The 22,544-nt window shown below is 40.1% G+C and overlaps 1 protein-coding gene across 12 annotated transcripts in view; it reads right to left on the reverse strand.

The window, feature by feature from the left end:
• Positions 1 to 22,544, reverse strand: part of CNTN4 (contactin 4) — a 985,842-nt gene that overhangs the window by 118,003 nt on the left and 845,295 nt on the right. For all 12 annotated transcript variants that reach the window (XM_055259613.2, XM_055259617.2, XM_055259612.2 and 9 more), the window contains one exon: positions 21,922 to 22,072. In XM_055259613.2, coding sequence (XP_055115588.1) covers positions 21,922 to 22,072 — 151 coding nt within the window. The remainder of the gene's footprint in view (positions 1 to 21,921; positions 22,073 to 22,544) is intronic.

The raw sequence follows: 22,544 nt of genomic DNA on the forward strand, positions 1-22,544 counted from the left end.
CTTCTGAATGATCATTGCTAACATAAAGGGACAGAGCTAGATCTAGATGTACAAGCACCATTGCCTATAGGAGGCAGGCAGGTCATAAAAATGAATGAAGATGGCAAGAAGGTTTTCATGACATGCTTTGCCTGTACACAGGAAAATTTGTTATGGGGCATAAGAAAACATAGTCTTTTCCTGTATTTTCTTGAAGTGTGTGGTCTTTTTGACTACATTTTCTTATTTTCACTTTTTGATAGAGAAACAGACACAAAAAATATTTTACTTTTATTTTTACTGTAAGGAAAACTACAATGCAAAAACAATGATAAGCAGCAACTGACACCACATCTTAATTTGGGATACAAGGATTGTATGGTTAACTGAAGATTTCATGTTTTTGCTAAAAGGATAATTCTTCTTAGCTCTGGATAAGTACAGCCATACAGAAATGCAGGCTGGCCAGGGGCAGTGGCTCATACCTGTAATCCCAATCCCAGCCCTTTGGGAGGACAAGGTGGGAGGATTGCTTGAGCCCAGGAGTTTGAGACCAGCCTGGGCAACAAAGGGAGACCCCACTGCTACAAAAAGTTAATCAATTAGCTGGGCATGGTGGTGTGCACTTGTGGTCCCAGCTACATGGGGGCTAAGAAGGGAGGATTGTTTGAACCCAGGAGTCTGGGATTGCAGTGAGCCATGTTTACACCACTGCACTCCAGCCTGGGTGACACAGTGAGACTCTGTCTCAAAAAAAAGCAAGCTGTCTGTTGCAGATCCTTCAGTTTTTGAAGAGATGTCCAAAGTCTGGATTATAGAACATGTGCCAAATTATAAATGTTGGAACTTAATTACTTAATTTAAAAAAAATTAAACGTGGAGCCAGCTAATATACTGTGCTTGCCAAAGAAAGCTCATTTCAGTGAGCCCTTGGTTTGATGATTTTTGGAACCTTCTGGTGGGATTCTAAATACTCTTCTTGCTAGAAAGCTTTATTGCTTTACAGTGAGACATGATGTTACATGAGCATATACATGTCAATAGTTAATTATGAGACATGTCATGAATCATCTAACCTCAGTTTTACCATAAATGTAAAACAAAAGTACTGGGGAAACCAATAAATTCCACGGCTTGGAAAGCCATGCGTGACAGAATGTTCAGGAGGGATTTTCCAAAGCATCCCCTTGCCCGAGATTCTTATCTCATACACTCCTATTCATCCTCCCTTCTCCCCTTACCTCTTCCCCATCCCCACTTCCTCTGACAATCAGTGTGCAATGAACCATTTTCAACAATGAGGATACGCTGCATCCCCCAGGGATGGCTGAAAAACAGTTTTCAACTGGTAGTTGAAACCCACCCGTCTGTTTATCTCTGAAGTTTCATTTAGCCCTGAAATCCTAATAATCAGAGATTGATTATATTAGCTACAGGAAAAGATATACATCCTTGAAAGAAGATGAGACTCTCTGGACCCTACTCTTACCTAACATGACATGCATCTATAAGTTGTACAGAACATTTCCACATTAAAATCTTCTATCTCACTTTGAAAACTTCCAGATGAATTTGAATGCATAACTATATTGTGATGTATATATAATGGATTCTGTTTTTCTAGACCTTGTTTTTTTAGGTTTGACACAAATCTATCCTCTAGGCAATGGGCACGTACTAACCTAGGCTAATTAAAGTGTCCTTTTTTCCTGCAACTCAAAGCAGAGAAAAGACACTGACTCTTTTGCATAAAAAGTCATAGGAACTAGGCGAAGAGGTGGTTTTATTGATCTGATGTCGAAGTTTTTTATTTTCTTCAGATTTGCTTTCCTCCTTTCCTCCCTGTCTCTTCCCTCCCTTCTTTCCTTCCTCAAATGAAGTGACTGACGATCTTTGACAAAAAGTAAGCAAGAGAGGACAAAGGCTGAGAGGAGGAGGTGCCCAGACATTTTTAAGATAGTGTCTGTGGAAAAGGAGAAAGGGAATTCATAAAACGGAGAGTCCCCAAGGCTAAAAATGGGGATACTGTCTAGGTCATATTCCCTGAGTCTGCTTTTTGAGGAGAGGATTGGAAAAAGGAAATGAGGCAGAGGAATCACACTGCGTTCCCTTGCCAAGAAAGAATCAATTACAACTTATGCTTTGAACATGATGAGAAATTCAGACAGGTTCCTCTGGGCATCCTGTTGAAGACTAATTGGCTAACATAAGACATTTTTTTAAAAATAATGAGTAGTTCCAAATGTTTCTTCCTATGATAAGGGTGCCATATAGTCATGTCTTATAGGAAAGAGTACTCTACCCAGATTTCCCTCCTTCAGGCCAATGCATTCTACCTCCAAAAACTCTGCCCAAGAATATGGGGCAGCTTAAAGCTGTGTCGCTCACTGAATTACCCCTTGAAATGGGGAACTGCCTCCACTAAGCTTATACCCCTTATAGGCGATGATCTGAGGCCCACGACTGGCTGATCCAGGAATTTAAAGACCACATTCCCTTGCCTCAAGGTAAGACCACTCTGAAGGGCTATCTGAGCTCCAGAGCTCTCAATGGGACTGGCTGAAACCCCAGTTGCAACCAAACTGCAGGACAGTTTCTCTGCTCAATTCTGCCTTTCTCACTTCCCTGCAGGTGTATCCTCAGAGAGCACTCCCCTATAAAGCTGTATGCAACCTGTCATCTGAGTTTGTTTCAGGACACCCAGTCTAAGGCAGTAGCAGTAGCCTTAGACAAGGTTCTGGTAAAGTTCAAGACCACATTCATATTATTGTTTACTTCAGTTGCCTCAAATATTTGTTAAATAAAGGTAGAGGCTATCATTTGAAATTTGAAATTATTCCTGTTTGTTTTGTTACGTTTTGCTTTGCTGTGATTTTGGTAGGTGTTTAATAGATTCTAGTATTCAAGGAGAGCAAAATGTGTGACTTATTCAAAAATAATACAAAATGGTTCTATGGAGTAGCAGAAATAATAAAAGTTTCATTACCAACATCATGGAGCTCAACTTTTCATGATTATCAGAAAGAAAATGAATGCAGTCACAAGGAGGAGGAGCCAGTTCAAGAGTTCTTAGACTAGATGCTGCTCTTAGCTTTAAAATTCTACTACTTAGATTTATTTTTTAACTCTGTGCTATTGTGCTCCTGAGAATGAAATGGAAAAAAAATTTATGCTCTAGTTATCTCAAAATGTTACTGTTAATATAAAATTTAATAAAGGAGGTGTTATATTTCTGTTGGTATTTGAGGGTGTGGAACAAAAACCAAACAAGCAACAGCAAAAAAACTACCCCCGAAAAATTCATTTTTTCTCTGAACCATGACCTTGACTTGTGATTATGTTTGAGTGATACAGGTAAAGGTTATTAGAGCTACTGAGGAAAAATTCATCAATGGATTTTTATTTTTAGTTTTTACTATGGAACTACAATTCCATTATTATATAATCATATATACAAGTACAGATACCTGTAGGCAAAGTGCATCATATGGGTATCTGTTCCCAGCATTGCAAACACTTCCAAATCAATTGCTAGGGAACTGTTTGTGGCCATTATAAATATTACCAGCCACGGCGGGTGGATCACGAGGTCAGGAGATCGAGATCAACCTGGCGAACATGATGAAACCCCATCTCTACTATAAACACAAAAATTAGCTGGGTGTGGTGGCACATGCCTGTAATCCTAGCTACCGGGGAGGCTGAGGCAGGAGAATCGATTGAACCAGGGAGTCGGAGGTTGCAGTGAGCTGAGACTGCACCACTGCACTCCAGCCTGACGACAGAGCAAGACCCCATCTCAAAAAAAAAAAAAAAAGTATATATATATTACCTAGGAGTCTAAAAATAAACAATGTAGCAATCTAAATAAAATCTGTGTCTCTATAACCAAGTATTCACTAATCAACACGAAACGCTGGATGTTAAATCAAGAACGAAGATGGTGCAATTGCTAAGAACTCGCTGAGTGTTCCTTCTCACTTGACTGTGCTCTCTTTGCTTCTTCCACACTTGAGGGAACTAGAAGTAAAGCCCTGTTCTCCCCGGGCTAATTGTAGGCTTGAGTTGTTCATGCCATTATCCTATATTGGGATAGCTGGTTTGCTTTCGATTTAGCTGTTCAGTTTTAGGTCTAACAGCCTGTGGAAAAACATGTCAGGAAAAACTTGAGACGCTGTAGCTTTTACCAAGCCTTCTTCATCGTTGACTTTGTGGACAGGGATTAGGTGTGAGCTAAATGATTCTCCTGCTTGCTGATTCTCCCAAGGAACTTGCATCTTTGTACCACCCTAAAGGCGGCATTCTAACATTTGCCTTCATGATTCTCTTTGCCCTACTATATAGTATACACCCCATCTAGACTGGGGATACACAATAGGTGGACTCCCTATTCTTTGCCAGCAATTATAATCTTGCATTTCCTTCTAATCCGTCTTATACATGATTGTATAAGACAATCATGGTTGTGAAAATTAATCATGGAATTCCTAAAGTAAATAAAGTCTTACATCCACTTAGAGGAAAGCTTTCCGAAGTTTTTGTTCCCTGAAACCCTAGTCCCTTGACGTATTCTGTGCAGTAAAATTGATTTCTAGATAAATTTGGGAACCATGCTTCTTGAAGATTCTCATTGTAATTAACATATTAAGGATTCTGAGACAGTCTGCAATACAAAGTGTTTAAATTGTACTTCTTATACTTATTTGATTATAGAACACCACTTTATACCCTATATATCACCTCCCACCCCATCTCAAGAACTAGTGTTGGGAAATATTGATGTAGTATTTACAACTGTACCCTTACATCAAGCTTCACCATTAAAAAGCTCTATATTTGGCCCTACCTCACAGAAGTTAATTTACTAACATGTCCTTCATCACCACATGATTTGCCAAATGTATGAAAATTATAAGGCACACCTATGAAATCTTATATCAACTGCAGTAATTGTGTCTCATGAGGAAGGTTTTGCTAAGATTTTACTATTGGACAAACAATTGTTTTTAATCTTATAAACACTATGGCTACAACTAATTATGTTTCTTTCTTTGATTGGGTAGCAAGACAGATACAACCAGACCTGTGAATTATACTGAAAGTATTTCTATGCGCTAATTTTATTGCTACCGTTTTTATTTTTCTACTGACAATTCTCCATTATTCCAACTCCCTAAATTACTTACTTTTATCTTTACTGTTGCTTTTATTTTTGAAGAAGAAGTCTCTAGTCCTCATGAAATGAGGCTGTAAGTCCATTGATTTCTTTCTTCATTTATTGATCACATATTGACTAAAGCCCTAAGTTGTATTCCAGGGCTAGTGCTGGATAAATAGTGGTGAATGAAACCAGGTAGATCCTGTCCTCACACAGCTTACAGGCCAGTTTAGGAAGGCAGATGACAGTCAAGTCAATTAAAACATAAATATGGAATTACAAATTCAGAAAAATGCAAAGAAGAAATTGAAGAGGAAAGGAGGTACTGGTGTTATAGTAAGAAATGTGGTATACACGGCCTCAGACCTGTGGCACTTACAGTTAGTGAGAGGCAGTTGAAGAAGGAGTTAAAGATATAAGGGAGGGGAAATGAAACAAAACACAAAAATAATACAACAAGGAGCCAGATCATGCCATACCTTGCAGGCTGTGTTCAACAGCTTAGCTTCTATCTTAAGCATTTGTGATGAGATTTGATTTCCATTACCATTCTGGCTGTGGCACAGAGAACACATTGGAAGGGAGTGAGTATAGAAGCAGAGCAACCAGTTGGGGCTACTGCAACAATCTGGACAAGAAATGAGGGTGGTTGGGCCAGTGCACCAGCAATGCACATAGAGAGAAGGAGATAGATTATATTCTTTGGAAGTAGAGTTTCTAAAATTTATTAATGCATAGGATACATGGGGTGAGGAAACAGAAATTAGCAGTGATTTCTAGGTTTCAGGCTCAAGCGATCAGAGAGAGATGGTGTATAACTGATTAAGGTTCAGGGTGGAGATTGGTGGCAGGAGTGAGTTCCTTCTGAGGAATGTTAAGCATACATTGCTCAGGGGAGAATCCTGTACTGAAGACACACATTCGAGGGTTGTCAGTACACACATGGTGTTTACAGCCATGGGAGGGGAGGGGAGGAGATTGCCTAGAGAGATAGGGAAAGTAGACAGATCAAAGGAGGCAAAGTGGATGAGGAAGATGCAGATGTGCTGGAAGGTATAATCCAATAGGAACAGTAAGAAGAGGGAGAGTTTGATGATGTAGAGAAAGAGCAGGAATGACTGAAGGAGGGAAAGTCCTTGAGAAAATGAGAAAGGATAATAGTAATTTTAAATTGCATTGTTTTCCTTCTGAGTTGGAACACATTGCATTCACCTGAAAAACATCTTTCTTGGTATTAAGAGCAGTCAACCTCATTTTTTCTATAACAATTTTATGCATCCTTTGGAACAAACCACCTCTTTCGGAATAAAACCCTTTAGAGCAAATCAATATGTGGGAAAGTCAACGTGTGTGGAAGCAACTGAAAATATAAAAAGCTCAATTCAAATGTTATTTCTATCACATTGACCATAAAACACAGTCCATGCCTCCCTTTTGCTCAAGTGTACAATCTCCCCCATGACCATACTTTCAGAAGATGACCCTGACTCTCATATTATTGAGATTGAGGTCAAAGTTATGTTATATGAAATTCCTCAACTCCCTCTTTCACCCTTAACTTCTCTGAGACTTTACTCATCCTCTCTTCCTACCCACAGAGAAGAGAGGTTCCTCATCATTTCCCACAATAATTGATTTCTAATCCATTCTCCTGCTCTCTCCTTGAGAATCATCTCCCCTCCCTTACATCTTTAACTCCTTCTTTGACACAGTGTGATTTCCCTCAAGCTATAAATATTCCCCAATCTCCTCCATCCTAATGAGATCCTTGCCACAAATATGTCACTCTCTTGCAGTATATCTAAGCTTCTGTTTCCTTACTTAACACCTGCAAAAAGATCCCCTGCATCTGGCTGCTTACCATCCAGCCTGTACAGCTTTTGCACTATCGAAAGTATTTATTTCAAGGTCACTTGTGAATTCATTGTCACCAAATATATATCATTTGTGGTCTCATCCTGAATGACTTTGTGGCCACACCTGGCATTGTTGACCACTGTCCATTCATGATACCTAGAATTTCACAGCAGCCCTATTTCCTGGTTCTTCGTTTAGCTTTCTGACAACTTTTTCCGTTTCTTTTTCTCTTTCATGCACACTCTGCATAAATCAGAAGAGTCTGTACACAGCCCTTCTGCTTTTCCCTTTTCTCTCAATGAATCTCGCACACCCTTATTACTTCAAAGGTAACAATTTGGAAAGTCATGTTTCTCCTCCTGATCTGTCCCAGGGACTTTAAACTGGCGTGGCCAACTCTGAGCTGCATATGCCCACAGGTAGCAGTGTGCTGTAAATGTTTAACACAATGGCTCTGGAAAAAGTGCCCTTGGAGTGGACCTATTTCCATGGTGTAAATATTCTCCTGATGGCTAACGTCAAGCTACGAATGTGAACTATCACTGAACAGGGAGCTGGGAATGGATGTGCAGAATCCACTCTTTTGAGCCCTTGCTAGTGGGCTCCAGCACAACAGTGCATGATAAGCTTTTCAAATTCAACAAACCAACACTGAACTCATCACCTATTGAAGTTGGGTACTCTACTTCCAGAGGTTACAAATAGGCATTAAGAAAACATTCTTACTTCATGGTTGAAGGATTTGGTCCCATCTTTGTTTTATATTTAGCAGTTTGGGTAAGTGATCTTGTTTGGAGGAATACATCCCATCAAATAATGCATCTTACACAGAGCTGCTTTCAGCCTTGCTGACTTACTACACGTGATCATTTTTAGGGGCATGAAAGGTTAAAAAATTTATCCTAATGTCATCAATTGTTTGTTTTCTTTGAAATTTTAACTCCTGTTCCGTGATATAATCATGTTGTTTCATGTGGGAAGGACAGGTGAATTACAAAATATTACTTATCCTAGGGAGAACTGTAGGAGGAATTGTGTACATTAACACCCATGCCCATACCCATACACACACACCTCCACACACACCTACTCTATTTAATGGAGTCTTTTACCTACCACCTGGATTTCTCATCAGGCAACCTATAATTCTACTATATGTACCCTCTAGGTGCCATATGTTGTAATTATATAGAAAGCCAAGTGTTGCTCTAATTAGATCATTTGGCAAAAGGGATTTAGAAACATCATGATGGATATTTACTAGTAGAGATCTAATTAACTCTGGCATATCTGTGACTGAAATATGAGGAGAAAACTCTATAACTGAAATATAGGCGTCGAACTTAGTATATGATCCCAGACCTTCAATATTTACATGGCATCAATACATCTAAGCAGTCTAGCAGATTTTATTTCTAGAGATGACAAAGTTAGGAGGAACCCAAATTATCTGCCTTGTCTCTACTGAAAGGCACAAAGCACTGCCTGTCTGGTTTTAATATCCAGTCACATCACTTCAGTTCTAATTGCTCTTAATTACATGCCACTTTGGCTTGAATATTTTCATGATCACTTAACTCCATTTGATGATACAGAGCTATTTTCTCTGAACAAAGGCACGGCTGAGATAGTTCAAGGACTTAATTTATCTCTTCTCCAAAGGGTTTAGATGGTTCTAACCCAGCCCTGAAATCAGACCATCCTACCTCTCTCCCTCTCAGGAAATGATAAAGCTATGGATCTGAAAGCTGCCAATTTATTATTGAAAATATGAAATGAGTAACAGGAAAAGCTGCTATGCCAGTCCTATGCCAGGGAAGTAATGAAAGCTTTATCTCCCTTTTAAAGCTTAGAGAGAAGCATCTAGTGCTTGTTCCTTCCTCAGGCAAACCTGGTAGACATGGATGCAATGAGTGAGACCTGGATTTGAATTCCAGATTTAACATTATCAAGCTTTGCAACCTTAGGTAAGGTAAATAAATTGCTTTCTTCCAGCCTTGGTTTCCTTATCTAAAAGATGGAGTCCCAATAATAGGACTGATCTCATAACATTTTTATGAGGATTAAAAGAAATTAAGCAGAGGGCATAGTAAAGACTAAAAAAAAAAACAAGCACTGGGTATTACTATTATTATTGACAGATGGGGGTTGAAAATGCTCATTTTTTTTACAGAGATAAAAATGGCCACAAGATAACCATGAAATATAGGACTAGAGCCAAAGTAATAAGTAACCTAAGTCCCCAAGGATCCCCAAAGCCTAAAATGTATTCATAAATACATTAGTGATATAACGGGAGATCAAAGTCTCATTTCTACTTAATGGCTAGAGATTCCCAAACTTCTTCACAGTTAAGCTGACTCACTGTGTTTCTGGCAGTATTATTTTATATTCATTCATATTATTTTACAGTGTTAATAAACTCTAGTTAAACCTGTAGCTTCTTCCTGTTGATGTTTGTCCTTCCACCTCTTCCATCTAAATGCTACAGATAGCAACTCCTCCCCCTGGCTGGGTCCCTCTCTTCCCCACAGTTCTTGTACATGACTTGCTGCATGTACATGGGCTCCAGCATGGAGACTTCTCCCTTCCCTCTCTTCCTCTCTCTGTGGAGGATTTTCTTTCATAAAGGCTTAAAATCACTTCCTGTTGGAAGCCGATTTTGGCAGACCCTGCCTGACTGAAAGTCTCTTCCCTGTCTGTTCCCTAAGCACTGCTGTGGACTCTGTTTGGACTATATTATGTTAAAGTGTGCTTCATTGGTGGTTTCTAAATTGTTTCATGTGTGTATACATGGTCACAGTAGCTAAATTTTATAAAACTCTAGAAACCAAGTCCTGTGACTGCTGTCTTCTCTTTCCTTCTTCAACGGAACTAGACCGTTCATAAATATTTGTCGTCATAAACTTAAAGCACCTGTATAAAATAGTCCATGTAAAACCATGGGTCCTTAACCAAGGGTGGAGATTTCCCATTACTTCATTTTTTTTACTGGTTGTTCAGAAATATGAGGAAGATGACCAGGTATCTACTTTTCTCTCCACTGCCACCATGCCTCACCCTCTCTGTCTTCACATTTAAAGCTCCCTTGGGCTCTGATTTCTCCAGGGAGTTCAGATTTTGGGGGCATGAAGAGAAGTTCTTCCTGGCAAAAGTTGGGAGACACTGCTCTAGGGAGCAAAGTGAGATAATTCGGACCTCCCACCAAATTTACTTCCCCTTTGCTTTGCATAAGATGGACATGCTGGAAGTGACAATTTAATCAAAAGTGTAAGTCACAAAGAACAAATAAAAGGCACAGCAAACCAAAAACAAACAAAAAACCCAAGGTGGGGGAAGATCATGTTACTATGAAGATGTTTTAATACCCCACATTTCCAGAAATGTACCATGAGTTAGATCAGAGTTTGGCAAACTTTTTCTGTAAAGAACCAGAGAGTAAATATTTCAGGCTGTTCGATCTGGGTGCGCTCAGTCCCACTTAGTCAATCTTGCCCTTGCAGCGTAAATGCCGCCAGCCACAGGCCATTTGTGAATGAATGAGTATGCCTGTGTCCTGTCCAGTAAAACTTTATTTGTGGGCACTGAAATTTGACATTTGCATAATTTTTACGTGTCACAAAATGAGATTTTTCTTTTGATTTATTTCCTACCATTTAAAAATGTAAAACCATTCTCAGCTTGCCAACTGTACAAACACAGGTGGAGCGTTGAATGTGGCCTGTGGACTCAGTTTTTCAAGGCCTGGATAAGAGCATTTCAGGGAAGGAGAACAGCAGGTTCTCAGGCTTTGCAACAAGAGGAAGAAGGCCATTTGAAGAAAAGAGAGAAGGTCCATGTGGCTCAAGAACTGAGGGTAAAGGCGAGTGAAGTGAGACAGCTGGTAGGATAGCAGGCAGGAGCCTGAGTAGCATATAGAGCCTTATTGGTCATCTCATAAGACTTAGTGTCTATCCTGAAGTCAATGGGAAGCCACTGCTACATTGTCATACCTGAGTGTGCATTAAAATCACATGGGAAACAAGTATTCTGATTCCTGGGCCCCATCTCAGAATTCCCGAGAAAGCGTCTTTGAAGATGGAGAGTGGGACTCTGCTTTCTAAAATATATCTCAGTTGATTTTGCTGCAATCAGCCTAGCACTGAGCTGCAGATCTAAATTTGGGAACAACCACTGGATCTTTGCTCTAGGAATGGAAAAACACTGCCTTAGGAAGTCGAAGTGCTTTCCCAGGTGGGTGCATGGTAAGTCGTGGCAGACACTAGTTGAGTACAGACACTGAACTCAACCAATGGAGGACAGGAGATAACTTAAAAGGAAGTGTGAAGCCCCAAGACAAAATCATTCCTTCACTCTGTCTGTTTCCCAGTGAAATGCCAGCTTCTTAGCTAGCCATGCAATGCTTTTCTCCACTGGATTCTGAGAGATGTCCCAGTTTTATCTCCTCCTGCTCAAACCTTTCACTCTACTTTCCTTTCAAATACATTTCTTTCCCGCTGCTCCTTGCACCTAAATATACTACCACCACCTTCTCTCCAATCCCCTCCAAGAATCAGATGATTTGGGTTGGTTCATTCATTTCATACAAGAACATTAGTGTCTATTCTACTCTAGGTATAGCACAAGGAGCTGGGGAACCTGTATGCTCCAACACAAATGGCACTTTTCGTCATGGCACTTTCAGCCTCTTAGGGAAAATGAACATTAATTAAATAATCAATAGCTGTAAATATGAAGTTTATAACTATGATAAGATAAAAAGTCTCTGTTAAGTCATGGAAGAAACTGTTTTGTCTACACATGTAGAACCTTGATTTAAATTAGGTTATGTTCATAATCTCAAATACATCTTGTACCAGGGAGATATGTGACAGATATTCATTAAATTGAATTTCTCAAAGGTGTATTGTGGTAAGTTTCATCTTGTAGAAGATTTGGGTGAGGGCTGGTTCCAATGAAATCATTTAAGAGGTTGGTTGAATCGTTGCAAAATTCACACAAGAGACAATAAGGTCTGAAAACCAGGGGAGTGGCAAAGGACTTACTTGCAAGGAGGGGATTAATATGGGAGACACTTTGAAAGATTTATTTTGAAAATCAAGTGTTACCTTTAGATTGGACACTTTTTAAAAAGTAGTTTCATATACAAATTCCATATATATGTCCTGAGTTATATAACCACATGTATGTCTTCTGGTATTACTATGCCACATGACTAGAGCAAAGGGTCAGACCTATCTCAGGTAGTCACTGGATTTAGTTATCATTTTAACCCTGGCCATAAAATAACATGACATACTATACCGACATAGAAAAGGCTTTTGGCTGAGGGTAAGTTTATGGGGTCTCCCAGAGGAATGGGCCTGTGGATTCGGACAAACATTTTTAAAACACAAATCTCCCTAAACACTTTTGCAACTGCACTTCAGGAGAGCTTAACGCCGTACCTATTTTATCCATGGCTCTAGGAGAGACAAACTGAAGTAACGGAAAGAAGTTCTAGGTCTGAATTTGAAGAACATTATAAGCTCTCTTTCGTAACTGCATATGCAAAATTAAAATGATAGTACTACCAATAAGCAGGGCAGCAGATTCTAACTAGAGCAATGACGCTCATGTTGCTTTGATGTTGTTTTGCCTCCAAGGCAGGATTTCCATTATTATGGAGATGAACTGCCTCTAATTATTGCAATAACATAATTGTTCCCCAGGGCAGAATTCCTAATAATGGAGCTGTATAGCTCTGCAGCAACTGTAAGAGATATCCTGAGGGCAGGTTTCTCATTACGAGCACATATATGGACACTCTGCCTCCAGAAGAGAAACAGAATGCCTGAAGCAATAAACTTTCCTTTCCACACTAGGATTCCATCGGCCTTCTGGGCAAATACCTGCCATCACATTTGCTCTGCCTCCCAGACTGCCAGCATCTTCGGACCTGGGTTTCACACCTTGTATGCAACACAGAGTTGTGCAGCCCTGCACTGGGATTTCCTTCCATGTCTTACATGAATTTCAACTCTTCCAAAAGCCTTTGGGAAGAGAGGCAAATTAGGGTTATGATCCAGTTTCACTTTGGAGGCAGATATCAGTGTCTATAGACAAGACACATGAGCATGAATTTCAGTCTTATTTCAGTTGGATATTTTCACAGAATGCTAGACTTGATCTGACTACACTGTGGGGGTCAGGCAGACCTAAACATGTATTTCAGTTTGGCAAGACATGCCTAAGAATATGGATGTTTATACAATTTTATTGTGTCTTCAAAACTGGTCCACAGTGGCCTAAAAGTACTCTGCCCAAGGTAATGTTAAGGTTCCTGAATCCAGCAGTCATGCTTGCACCATTATTTTTTTGAAGGTCTTGGAAGCACCAAGCGCTTACTCCTTGTTGCACCTTTCTTCTCCCTTGGCTTCTGTTTGTTACTTTCTCCTAGATGTTCCCCCACCTCTTTGAGTCTCCTTCAAACCTCCCAGCAGGCGTGGTTTCTGCTCATTCTTTGAATGTGTCTGTTCCTCAGGGTGCCTTCCTTTGAGCCACAGATGTTCTCATTCTATAGAACTCTCTCTGGATGAACGTATGCACTCCAATGCACTCCATGGCTTTTTATCTACTGATGTCTGGATCTCTGTCTCTATTCCTGAACTCAGATCTGTACTTCCAGTTTCCTACTGGACACTCATATAAGCACTTATGCTATGCCAGGCAGTGTTCTAGTATTAAAGAATGGAACAAAAGAAATACAGAAGGCCCAATAAAAAAGGCCTTTCAAAATGGAAGAAGGAGGCAGAAGAGAGGTCAGAGTGATGGGATGGGGGAAGAACTTGCCTTTACTAGTGTGAAAGAAAATAGAATCTCGGGACTCCAAACTCACTATGCCAAAGAAAAAGTTAAGCTTGGGAACTGAGTCATGCAATACTGATTTCCTTTTGTTCCCACACCGATAGCTGTAATTTCACAACCCTGTATCATAGCCTCACCCATAAGCCAGGTTCCCACAATGATAGAAGGCCACATATCTCCCCAGATGGCCTGCGTCACAAATGACATTCCTTGTGAACCCCTAAATCTTTCAGGATACACATCCTCTGTATAAACTAGCCCTAAAACCAAATTTCGTTGAATCTCACCCTGACAATGTCAATTACCAGCTTATCTTCCCAGGGAGAGGAAAAGGACAAAACCAGAAATTATCCCTTGGCTGACCCTGCGACGAATGCATAACTGACTTTTTCCTTGACGCCCTCTTTTCACAGGTAAAATGTACAATTACTGACGCTGATCACAGCCTCATAAGAATGTAAACATCTGGGCTGGGCGTGATGGCTCACACCTGTAATCCCAGCACTTTGGGAGGCCGAGGTGGGCGGATCACAAGGTCAGGAGATCCAGATCACCCTGGCTAACACGGTGAAACTTCGTCTCTACTAAAAATACAAAAAATTAGCAAGGCGTTGTTGTAGGCGCCTGTAGTCCCAGCTTCTCCGGAGGCTGAGGCAGGAGAATGGCGTGAACCCGGGAGGCGGAGCTTGAAGTGAGCCGAGATGACGCCGCTGCACTCCAGCCTGGGCGACAGAGTGAGACTCTGTCTCTAAATAAATAAATAAAGGATGTAAGGATCTGCTTCCTTGTCCACCCTCCCTCCTTTTTTCTCTCTCTTGCTTGCTCTTTCTCTTTTAAATATTGAAAACTCCTCACACCCCCCTTTGGAAGAGCACCAGTAACAGATGCTCCTGTGACGTATGTATTTCCCAGCCATGTCCTCAACCCTGGTGAAATAAACCTCTACCGATTAAGACTTGCCTCCCTCACTTTTTCATTAAGTTTGGCGATGGAACAAAGGGACCACGAGCCAAGGAATAGAGATGACCTGTAGAAGCTGGAAACAGATTCTCCCCTAGAGCCTCCAGAATGAATGTATCTCTGCTGAAACCTTGATTTTAGACCAATGAGACCCATACCAGAATTTTTATCTCCAGAACTATAAGAATCTCAATTTGTACTGATTTTTTATTTATTTTTTGAGACAGAGTCTCGCTCTGTCGCTCAGGCTGGAGTGCGGTGCAATCTCGGCTCACTGCAAGCTCCGCCTCCTGGGTTCACGCCATTCTCCTGCCTCAGCCTCCTGAGTAGCTGGGACTACAGGCACCCGCCACTACGCCTGGCTAATTTTTTTGTATTTTTAGTAAAGACGGGGTTTCTCCGTGTTAGCTGGATGGTCTCGATCTCCTGACCTCGTGATCTGCCTGCCTCGGCCTCCCAAAGTGCTGGGATTATAGGCCTGAGCCACCGCGCCCGGCCTAAATTTGTACTGTTTGAGCCAAACACACCCACCCACACACACACACACACGCACGCACATGCAGCACAAATTTCTATTCTCATGGAATTTACAATCCAATGGGTGGAGGGTGGAGAAGACCGATAATAAGGTTAAAATGTGGGCAAGGTGTGGTGGCTTCTGCCTGTAATCCTAGCACTTTGGAAGGCTGAGACAGGATGTTTGCTTAAGGCCAAGAATTCAAGACCAGCCTGGGAAATATAACAAGACCCTGTCTCTACAAAAAAAAAAAAATTAGCTAGGCATGGTGGCATGTGCCTGTGATCCTAGCTTTTCAGGGGGCTGAGGTGGGAGGATTGCTTGAGCTCAGGAGTTCAAGGCTGTAGTGAGCTATAATCTCACTACTGCTGTCCAGCCTGGGCAATGGAGCAAGACCTTGTCTCTAAAAAATAATAAATAAACAATTAAAAGTTAATACATAGTATGTGGGATGGTGACAAATACTACAAAATATATAAATCAGGAAAAGAAGGTGAGGGTTTTACCATTTTAAGTATGTTACTGGGAAAAGGTGTCTCTGAGCAGGTGACACTTGAGTGGGAATCCCCATTTGAATGACGTCACCACTTGCAGGCACCTCACATTCAACATACTAATAGTAACCTCTTTATTTGCCCCCCTCAGTCTTGCTCCTTCTCTGTTTACTACGCGGCAAGTGGCACTGCCACTCATCAGCTCCTAAAGATGGGATCCTAGGAGTCATTTCCTTTTTTTCCTCCTCCTTTTTTCAATCCTTCTACTTACTAGGTCATTAAGTGTTTTCAATTCTACCCTTTAATAGCCTGTATATCACCCTTCTCTCTTTCACTCTCAGGAGACTGACATGATCCATGTGTTGTGATTTTCTTCCTAGACTGCTACCTGGAATTGCCCTCTCTGCATCCTCAACCTTGCCCTACCCTGATTCCTTCTGCATGTTGCAGGCACAGTAATCTTTCTGTAGCATGCATATTACTGCACACTCCCTTGCATAAAATCCTTCAATTCTGTCCATGGTCTTCTGATTCAAGTCTAAACTCTACAGACATAAAATACAAGGCCTCCATGATCTATTGCTGCCCTACATTTTCCAGTATTTCTTCTCAATATATCACCTTTATAACATATGCCTCAGGATTGTTGAAAAATTTATATTGATATCATGCTACTGGGTCTCTGCGCTAGTCTATGAGCACCTTGAGGGCTAGCTAGGTTCATGTCTCCTTTTTTTCTCTCTCTCTCTCTAGTGCCAAGCAAAGGTAAATACCCAGTGAGTGCTGCATCCATGGAATGAAACTGGAATGGGCTAGATTCACAAAACAGTCATGCTGCTGGAGCCTGCGACATGCAGGCTGCAGGTGTGAGATTCTTTTTGGAAAAATTCAGTGGCATACCTATACCTGCTTATTATCCATTTGCTTGACATAATGTATTAGTCTAATATTTAAAAGGGTGGGGGGAAATCCTTAAGCATAGGAATAAGAAGGCTTTATTTATGCAACATTAACGAGAGTAACAGTTTACTCATTTATTTGGCTATAGTGAAAAATAAAATATTTTGTCTCGGTGATTTTTCCAGACAACTAAACTTTCTTGTCTAAGCACCACATTAATTTTTAAAAATAAACAGTGGCAGCGAGTGGTCTTTCTATGTTATATCATTCACTTGCTTGCTTTACTAATCCAAACTCACTGAAGATCATTTTTTTCTCTGTAGTATAACAATAATAATCATCATCCTTTTCTGTGGAGATAAATAAAGCTACTTTTTCCCTTATTAAAACTACTTGGAGGCCGGGCGCGGCGGCTCACGCTTGTAATCCTAGCACTTTGGGAGGCCGAGGCGGGCGGATCACGAGGTCAGGAGATCGAGATCACGGTGAAACCCCGTCTCTACTAAAAATACAAAAAATTCGCCGGGCGTGTTGGCGGGCGCCTGTAGTCCCAGCTACTCGGAGAGGCTGAGGCAGGAGAACGGCGTGAACCCGGGAGGCGGAGCTTGCAGTGAGCCGAGATTGCGCCACTGCACTCCAGCCTGGGCGACAGAGTGAGACTCCGTCTCAAAAAAAAAAAAAAACAAAAAAACAAAAAAACAAAAAAAAAAAACTGCTTGGAAACGACCAAAACAGTGAGAGGATGCCAAACAACGCTGTCTGAAGAAAATCAGATACAAGGGGGACATTTGGGCTTAGAAAAGAATTGAAAGAGAACATAGGGTAGCCCCCCAGTATAGAAAGGGAAGGGAGGGGTGCTGGAGAACAATTTGATTTGTCAGTAAAATTCCATAAAGTGAAACCAAAAATGAGTGGAAGTTGCAAGGACATAATGTAACAATTAGTTAGGTCTCCACCATTATTAGCAACCAGGGAAGGATGTGGGCCCAGTCACTGTGGGGATCCCTGCCCTGGCATGGAAGATGGGCTCTGTGATTATGGTAGGAATTTGGCATCAGCCTCTGCGCAGCATCCATTCCCTCTTCTTCTGGTGATAGCAGCTTGATTTATTTGGGAAAACCCCTGTCCCATTCTCAGTCCATGTGGTTTGAGGTAGGCTTCCCCATGTGCCTCTTAGGACAAGCACATGACTCATGTCTGCCTGATCAGCAGACACTGCGATACATTGGAAGAGGGTGAATACGTGGCTCCAGTAGTCATCCTACTAGCAGGAGAGGAGAGCCTGTTGGAAAAGAAGCCAACACAGCCAAAGGTGCAGGTGAGACAGGAAGAGAGCAAGACAGAGTCCTGATGATACTGTGTGAGCACTTGAGCCCTGTCATACCTGCAGTTGCAGTCCATCCTGGATCTTCTCAAACACACGAGCCAATGAATTCTCTTTTGTCCTTAAACCAGTTTTCAGTTGGGTTTCTCTTATTGCAACCAAAAGCATCCAACCTGCTTGATACAATGGTTGTATACCTCCTTATAATTCTAGGATTCTCGGATTTTTATTAATGATTCTGCTATTTCTGTATTTTAATGTTTTTGTTTTTAATAGGTCAACTTCAGTCTTACCTGAGTCTTACCTGCTTCAAAGTACCTTATGTCTAAAAACTAAAAGTAAATAAAATAATCAACCTTATGCAGTTAGCAGGCTTAATTCCTCAATTCATCCAGATGATTCCAACTGCGTTCATGGTGACTAGAGACCTCTCCTGAGGACGAAAGCTCTTGAGCTATGTGACAGGTCTTCCCTGTTTTAAATGCCTGATATTGCCTACACTGATTGCTGGAGACATATACAAGGCAATAAGAAATGTTTTATGTTTACGGATATTCTGCCTACCCAAGAAGAATGCTATAAAATTACTTGAATTTTCAATCTTTCATTTAGATGCTTGGATTAACATAGATAAGCCTGGTGTGAATAGGCTGTATATTTCCAAAAGAATGGAAAGCCAAAACAAGAACATATTTTAAACATATTTTTAAGATAACGAACATGTTAATGTTAAACCAGTGTTTCTGAATCTATATCCACTTAGCTAACTACAATATCACCATATGGTTAGATGAGACAAAACCTTTTTAATTTTTAAAATGTTGCTTCTAGTACCGCTACTGTAAACTCATTTGTAGGCAGTTGATTAATTAAAATTGAAATTAAATGTCAATAAGTAAGAATTTAGCAAAGTCTTTCAAAACACAGAATCTAGGCAGAACATTAATGAAAGGGTGCTTGATCATTAAGTGTTGTTTCACTGTGTTATGCCAGTATTTTTTTTACTTAAGGGATTAATAATATTTTTAATCAAAGGTTAAAGACTTGCCTTTTGATTCCGAAGATTCTACATCTCAAAAGAGAATTAAGGCTAACGAGGCAGTACATTAGAAATTATTACTCAAAGCTGTATAGTCAAAGAATTTTGCACTTCATGTTGGTCTACCAGGCCAATCCTTTCCCAAAATAGGAGGTCTAAAATTTTTTACTCATCAGTTTCATCTATAATTGCTTTTTCTCACTCATCCACTTAATTTTCCCTCTTCTCTATCAGAAAGAAATGAGAAAAATGGCAGAATCTCTTCTCTGCCAATGAGAAAATAATCGTAAAGTCTTTCTTATTGTTCACCCATTTCAGAAACTATGAAATGTTCCACTTGATCTTCTCAGAAGTTAAAAACCAATGGCTCGTGAAGTAAACCTGGTCTATAAGCACACAGTTTATATTGTACATCCATCAAAATAAAAATTAGTTGCTGACATTTAAAAACTGGAAGCTCAAACAAAAGTCTAGATTTCTAGTTTCTCTTGAAGAACAAGAAGATGAGGAGGCACCTGACCTGTGTCTCCATATGGCTGAGTGGCAGGTGTCTCCCTTGGATGGGGCACACTCTGAAGTCCCCAGCATTCCCCTATACACTACACCTGGCCAGTTTTTTAATGCATTTACATTAACAAAATCATCATATCTGGTTAATACATTCTGAGTGAGGTGGAAAGGAGGATCAGAACTGTGAGAACACAGCACTCATGTGGAGAATAAGTGCTAATATTGATAGTTTGGGACTAGCCTGCTGACAGAGAAGGTGGAGGCGATAAATAGCAGGAATTAGGTATTGATGGGGAGTTTCCTCAGTTTAAATATATATTTTAGTGCAAAATAAATGTTGAAGCATATTTGGACCTTATTAGTCAAGTCAGGAATAGATAGAATGAAATCTGGATGAAGACAAGCTTTGTGGTAAGTCAAGTGGTGGAAACAATCAATTAAATTCACATATCATATAGAATTCTTGATACTGGCATACTATTTCCCCAAAGGTAATTTAATTAGCTTGTAACAATGGTTAAGCTGTAGCAGTTGTAAGCAGTCATTAACACTGTTCAAAATATTAGGTTGTCTCTTTTCTTCCAGGCACATAGTAAGATTATATTTCCCTGCTGGGTTGCAGGAACATGTGACTTGTTTTGGCCAATGAAATGTGAGTGAAAGTGCAGTGTTGCACTTCTAAGTAGAGGCTTTAAGAACCCATGCATGTTTGGCTCTTTTCCTTCTGCAATGGCAATTTTCCAGAGCATCTTGGTCCACCAGGCTGGCCTTAGAGAGGAGCAGAGCCACTATCAAACCACTGATGTAAACTAGGCATAAAAGAGAAATTGCCTTTTGTTGTTATAAGGCAGAACTCGGGGTTGCTTGTTACAGTAGCATAGCTTAACTTCTCCTGATTGACCTACAGTGTTATTATAACTTTATTAATTCATGATTTTTGACATGTCTAATACCCGTATTATTATTTTCTTAGTGTCATTTTAAAATTAAAACTTTTAAAATGTAGCCTTATTCTGAGAAATACATGTGGTACATACCAGTTATATTTCAACTATATTAAAAGTAAGTACATGACTATTAAAAGTAATCTCACGTGCCACATTTTAAGAAACACTGAAGTAAATAAAATAGAAAATGAATCTCATGTTGAAGACTGCAAAATAAGCAATTATGTTATTGATTTTCAGGTTTGGCTACAAATTTGAACGCCATGTCAACATTCAATGAACTACACTGCTTTCTTGATACACCAGAAATCAGAAAGGGATGTATACTACGAATTTAATACATTTGTTACTCCCTAGTCCATAGCAAGTGTTAAAAAAAGTATGAATACACCGTTTATAAACCATATCAGGTTTGTTTACAAAAACCATTAAAATGCACAACACTGTCATCATCAGATCTAATATGTATATGCAAATCCAAAGGTGTACAGGTGTAAAGGGTAGATACATACACATTTTTATAGGCTTCCTTCTTGCATCCTTGAGTACCTGACCTTTAGCATTAAAATCATTATATATACAGCTGGCAAATCCTGTCTTATAGGTGACAAACAGATTCACGCATAATTACCATTTTGCAACAGATTAAGTAGATCATAGAAAAAGGTAGGGGATATTTTATAGGGGTGACAGCCAAGAAAAGGTCTTAGAGACACCTGGCATTTCATGCAAGCTAAAGTAAAACCTCAAATAACTCCTAAATATTTGCATTGTATACACTGCAGGCATTCTAAATGTAATTCATGTATAAGAAATATATAGATGAAGAGTTTAGATATTAGAAAGAAAAAAACCTGTTGTCTCAAAAAGATGTAGTTGAAATAAAAAGCATAATAATCTGCTGTTTGAAGAATGAGTTTTGAAAAGAATGAGATTTGAATGAGTTTTGAGACAGCCTCAAAAAAGGAGAAACTAACAGGAGACATAATAGCCACTGCCAAATAATTGAAGGGTTGTCATAGCAAATAAGACATGGGCTTATTTACATATACCAAAGGACTTAGGATGGGGAAAGGTGGGGAAATCTACAAAAATTTCAGGCTAAAATTAAGGAGGATATTTCTAGCTGTTCATCTTCAGGCACCTCTGGCAGTCTTCAGTGGGGATCATGTGATCTATCTCTGCAGGGAGTGCTTTGTAGAATTCCCAAATCCAGAAGAACTATAAAGATCAATAACTTACCACTCATCCTTCCAAAGCTTCTGTTCTTTTTTTAACACTTAGTCCAGGAACAGCAGATAGTCACCCCACCTTCCCCTTAGAACTATTAATAACAGACCAACAAATTTTTACAGGTTAACCAAATATTGAAAATAATTCAAGACAGTACCTTTCATTTTCTTTTAATATGTCCCTTCCTTTCTTCCAGGTATAAACAGGTTTTGGAGACGCTTTTGGCTTACACTCAATGACAACTTCACCTCCCACTTTGACAAGAGTTACTCTTTTCAAGAGTGTTCTTGAAAAATCTGGACCTACAGCTGAAAGACAGTATAAAAAATAATTATTACGCAAGACAGTCTTCCATGAGATAATTCCTTAGTCTTTTTCTTTCTTTCTTTCTTTTTTGAGACAGAGTCTTGTTCTGTTGCCAGTGCAGTGGCACAGTCTCGGCTCACTGCAACCTCCACCTCCCAGGTTCAAGTGATTCTCCTGCCTCAGCCTCCCGACTAGCTGGGACTACAGGCACGCATGACCATGCCCAGGTAATTTTTGTATTTTAGTAGTGATGGGGTTTCACCATGTTGGCCAGGATGGTCTCGATCTCTTGACCTCGTGATCCGCCCGCCTCGGCTTCCCAAAGTGCTGGGATTACAGGCATGAGCCACCACACCCGGCATCTTTTTCTTTCTCTAATACACTTATTGCTACCTTGGTCATCAAAGGGAGGAAGCTAATTTTTTAGAAGTATGTAGCACTGTTATGTTTTGATGGATTTATTAAACTTTGAGG

The sequence above is a fragment of the Symphalangus syndactylus genome, chromosome 21 (genome assembly GCF_028878055.3).
Source record: "Symphalangus syndactylus isolate Jambi chromosome 21, NHGRI_mSymSyn1-v2.1_pri, whole genome shotgun sequence".
Taxonomy (NCBI): domain Eukaryota; kingdom Metazoa; phylum Chordata; class Mammalia; order Primates; family Hylobatidae; genus Symphalangus; species Symphalangus syndactylus.